This window comes from Triticum aestivum, chromosome 5B (genome assembly GCF_018294505.1).
Source record: "Triticum aestivum cultivar Chinese Spring chromosome 5B, IWGSC CS RefSeq v2.1, whole genome shotgun sequence".
NCBI lineage: Eukaryota > Viridiplantae > Streptophyta > Magnoliopsida > Poales > Poaceae > Triticum > Triticum aestivum.
In genome coordinates this window covers 643,887,127-643,891,559 of record NC_057807.1, presented here as the reverse complement: position 1 = coordinate 643,891,559, position 4,433 = coordinate 643,887,127, and the positions used below count along the sequence as shown (strand labels likewise).

The 4,433-nt window shown below is 50.9% G+C and overlaps 1 protein-coding gene across 1 annotated transcript; it reads left to right on the top strand.

Annotated features, from left to right (window-relative positions):
• Window positions 1-2,287: 2,287 nt before the first annotated feature.
• Window positions 2,288-4,189, top strand: LOC123117352 (GDSL esterase/lipase At5g55050). Its single transcript, XM_044538118.1, has 2 exons — window positions 2,288-2,610; window positions 3,283-4,189. Exons 1-2 carry the CDS (start codon window positions 2,370-2,372, stop codon window positions 4,110-4,112), a joined length of 1,071 nt encoding a protein of 356 aa, XP_044394053.1. The 5' UTR covers window positions 2,288-2,369; the 3' UTR covers window positions 4,113-4,189.
• The last annotated feature ends 244 nt before the right edge of the window (window positions 4,190-4,433 follow it).

Genomic DNA, 4,433 nt, shown 5'->3' with positions numbered 1-4,433 from the left:
GAGGATCCCGTAGTAAGAGGGACACGATCTCTACTTTGACAAGACGTGCCAAGAAAACCGCCTCGTGATGTGTGTAGTAGCAGGTTGTAAAAACGGTTCGAATAAAAATTGGACCATGGCGTGATGTCACTTTTCAAAGAGTTGTCAGCAGATTAGATTCGTGGATTATTATTCTCTCTACGGTGGTATATGGAATTTAGCTTGCAGAGCTGGACACGGTCCTTGTGTTCGGAATTTATCTTGGAGTATTCGGAGATGGAACCTGCCTCGCAATGCCGAAGACAATCTACGCGCCAGACTCATCGTCATTGAAGCCTGGTTCAGGGGCTACTGAGGGAGTCCTGGATAAGGGGGTATCCGGACAGCCGGACTATATGCTTTGGCCGGGCTGTTGTACTATGAAGATACAAGATTGAAGACTTCGTCCCATGTCCGGATGGGACTCTCCTTGGCGTGGAAGGCAAGCTTGGCGATTCGGATATAGATCTCCTTCTCTGTAAACCGACTCTGTGTAACCCTAGCCCCCTCCGGTGTCTATATAAACTGGAGGGTTTAGTCCATAGGACACAACAACAATCATACCATAGCCTAGCTTCTAGGGTTTAGCCTCTCTGATCTCGTGGTAGATCAACTCTTGTAATACTCATATCATCAAGATCAATCAAGCAGGAAGTAGGGTATTACCTCCATCGAGAGGGCCCGAACCTGGGTAAACATCGTGTCCCCAGCCTCCTGTTACCATTAGCCTTAGACGCACAGTTCGGGACCCCCTACCCGAGATCCGCCGGTTTTGACACCGACAACGACAACCATACCTAAAATAGAAATCCACGGCAGATAGCATAAACCCTTACTAGAGTGGCACTCGCAATAAAAACCATGACATGCAGGAGCAAACCATGCACACACGGTGAACAAAGGAACACCAACGACAACACACCCTACCTCCAGCAGGGACGGAGCTGCCTTGTAAGAATTGGGGTCAACTGACCCCAACAAAATCAGCAAATCCTTCATAAACTAAGTACTAGTCACTATTCATTAATAGAAGATGACCCCACTGTCATAGACATAGACCCCATTGAACTGTTTTTCTAGCTTCGTCCCTGACCTCTTGAAAAGCACACGAGGAAGTGGTGACACCTAGGGAGTTGGCACCACTTGATGACACCTAGAAAACCAGCCTCATGGCACCCTTCTCCGTATTTTTTATCTTTTTGCGCAATTCATCCTTCTTTGTTTCGTTCATGTGGATACTTACCCTCGACAGAGAAGGACATGCCGCGTACGCTGATTATAAATGAAAATCATATGCATTTGAAAAGAAAATCATACATGTGAACACTTACCGACATGTGGCACTCGCCGAGCTGGCACCACTCGATGGCGCCTACGGAACTTGAGGGCACCCCTCATCCGCTTCGCTCATGTGAACACTTACCCTAGAGAAAGAGACGCGCCGCTTATGCCGATCATGAACAAAAATCACTCATCTTTCAAATAGATAATATCATGCATGTGAACACTTACACCCGCGAGACGCGAGAGATAGTGAGTTGACACCACTTGATGACACCTAGAAAACCAGCCTCATGGCACCCTTCTCCGTATTTTTTTCTTTTTGCGCAATTTATCCTTCTCCGTTTCGTTCATGTGGACACTTACCCTTGACCGAGAAGGACATGCTGCGTACGCTGATTATGAATGAAAATCATATGCATTTGAAAAGAAAATTATACATGTGAACACTTACCGACATGTGGCACTCGCCGAGCTGGCACCACTCGATGACGCCTACAAAACTTCAGGGCACCCCTCATCCGCTTCGTTCATGTGAACACTCACCCGAGAGAGAGAGAGAGACGCGCCGCTTACGCTGATCATAAACAAAAATCATTCATCTTTCAAAAAAGATAATATCATGCATGTGAACACCTACACCCGAGAGAGATAGTGAGTTGAGCGCGTACGCCAGATCATGGAAATATAACCGGACGGAGACCCGTCCCATACGGTTGTTCGTCATTTTGGCCGTTTGTTTATGTGATCGCCCTGCCGTCTTCTCCACACCACAGAGCACATACACACGCTGGAACAAACGTAGGCACTCCTCTGCCGTGCGCGCTCATTTTCTGTACACACATATGTAGAAGCAGAATGTTTTACCCTCCATTTCGGAAAAAGAATGTTTTATCCCTCCCGTGATTGCACGCTCGCTTCCACTCGATCTGTGCGGCCTATAAATTGCCGTCAGCCGAACCTCCTGAACTCAACTCATTGTCTAGCGTGAGAAGATAAGCAGAACACACAACGCGGTAGCTGCTCGGAGAGTCGGATAACACTTGTTTGTTCGTCTGAGCTAGTTAGCAATGGCGGGTGCGAGTGTGGTTGCTTGTTGCTCCCTGGTCATCATGGCCCTCATGGCCGCGGCGGCGATGGCGGGGTCCGTGCCGGCGGTGTACGTGTTCGGCGACTCGCTGGCGGACGTGGGGAACAACAACCACCTGCTGACGCTGCTCAAGGCGGACTTCTCGCACAACGGCATGGACTACGCGGGCGGGAAGGCCACCGGCCGCTTCAGCAACGGCAAGAACTCGGCAGACTTTCTCGGTGCGTTGCATACCCATTTTACCATCCATTTCTTTCCTTGCCTGTTGCTACGGCCCGCGCTAGGTTAGTTACTATGGTTGTTAACACAATCGTTACCAGATTTATAGACTACATAAATGATATAGGTTCGATCCCCAAGTTCTTCTGCTTATGCAAAAGAAGAAGAAGATGAAGAAATCTACACTAATCCCAGCTACGTTGCATTCACGGGCAAGATAATTTAGTATTTTAGGCGGTCCATATTCGTCACTCACAATTTGACTTGAGAACGACTTTTCACTATATATGAATGTATCCAAGTTGTAACAACTGTGACTTGGCCAGTTGGAGAAGGCATTGACTGATAGAGAACTTCAACTTCACTGCATGCAGTATTATATACCTAGAGATCTGGCGGCCATAAGAAACTATGTATTCTTGTAGACGTACGTTGTTATCTTGGCCATGTCTTTCAACCCAACCAAAGGAATGCACCGTAGTTGTCCCAAGCTAGCAATCGGTGAGTGAAGTCAAATTTGTTGCCATGCAACATCTCCCTATCGAGGGACCATACCGACATGTAGTAATGTACGTTCTCACGATTCTAATCCTGAGGACTGCAGCTAGTTTTGATGTTGATGTATGCTGACTGTGAGTTTGTGGTTGACATTATACTCCTATGTACGCATGCAGCCGACAAGCTCGGGCTGGCGACCTCGCCACCGTACCTGGCCCTGTCCTCCAGCAGCAACGCCAACTACGTGAACGGCGTCAGCTTCGCCTCCGGCGGCGCAGGAGTCTCCAACGCCACGAACAAGAACCAGTGCATCACCTTCGACAAGCAGATCGAGTACTACTCCGGCGTGTACTCCTCCCTCGCGCGCAGCCTCGGGCAGGCCCAGGCGGCGACCCACCTGGCCAGGTCCATCTTCGCCATCACCATCGGCAGCAACGACATCATCCACTACGCCAAGGCCAACAACGCCGCCACCCCTTCCCAGCAGCAGCAGTACGTCGCCGCGCTCATCCAGTCCCTCTCCGGCCAGCTGCAGAGCCTCTACAACCTCGGCGCGCGCAAGGTGCTGTTCCTCGGCACGGGGCCCGTGGGCTGCACCCCGTCGCTGCGGGAGATGAGCTCCGCCAAGGTCTGCAACGCCGTGGGGAACTCCATGGCCGTGCAGTACAACAAGGCGGCCGAGGGCGTGCTGAGCGGCATGGCCGCCAAGTACACGGACCTGCACTACGCGCTCTTCGATTCCTCTGCCGCGCTGCTCCGGTACATCGACCAGCCGGCGGAGTACGGGTTCGTTGAGGCCAAGGCGGCGTGCTGCGGCCTCGGGGACATGAACGCCAAGATCGCCTGCACCCCGCTCAGCAGCTACTGCGCCAACAGGTCGGACCACGTCTTCTGGGACTTCTACCACCCCACGGAGGCCACCGCGCAGAAGCTCACCGCCACCGCCTTCGACGGGTCCGCGCCCTTCATCTTCCCGATCAACGTCAGGCAGCTCAGCGCCATATAAGAATTGTAGTACGTAGACCACTAGCTAGATTCATCATCCGCGCTAAATACGGATTGTGTCCACATGTACGAAATGTATAGAAGAAAAAAATTCAAATATATACTGGAGCTGCCGCCTATTGACCAGTTGCCTGAAAATTGCCAACTGCACTTTTTCCCCCCGGAATTCATCTTCAATCTTGGCGCTACAAAGAACTCCAGAGGTATTAAAAATTACTACCAGACCCGTGGACCGCCTAGCGACGACTACAAGTACTGGAGTGAGCCGAAGGCGCGCCGCCGTTATCGAACCTTGTTGTAGTAAATAGTCGGGAAGTGGTCG

What these genes read in the sequence shown, in the direction of transcription:
- LOC123117352 (XM_044538118.1), top strand. Translation starts at nt 2,370, where the DNA reads ATGGCGGGTGCGAGTGTGGTTGCTTGTTGCTCCCTGGTCATCATGGCC. An exon ending in GAACTCGGCAGACTTTCTCG is followed by an intron (nt 2,611 to 3,282) that starts GTGCGTTGCATA and finishes GTACGCATGCAG; the next exon opens with CCGACAAGCTCGGGCTGGCG.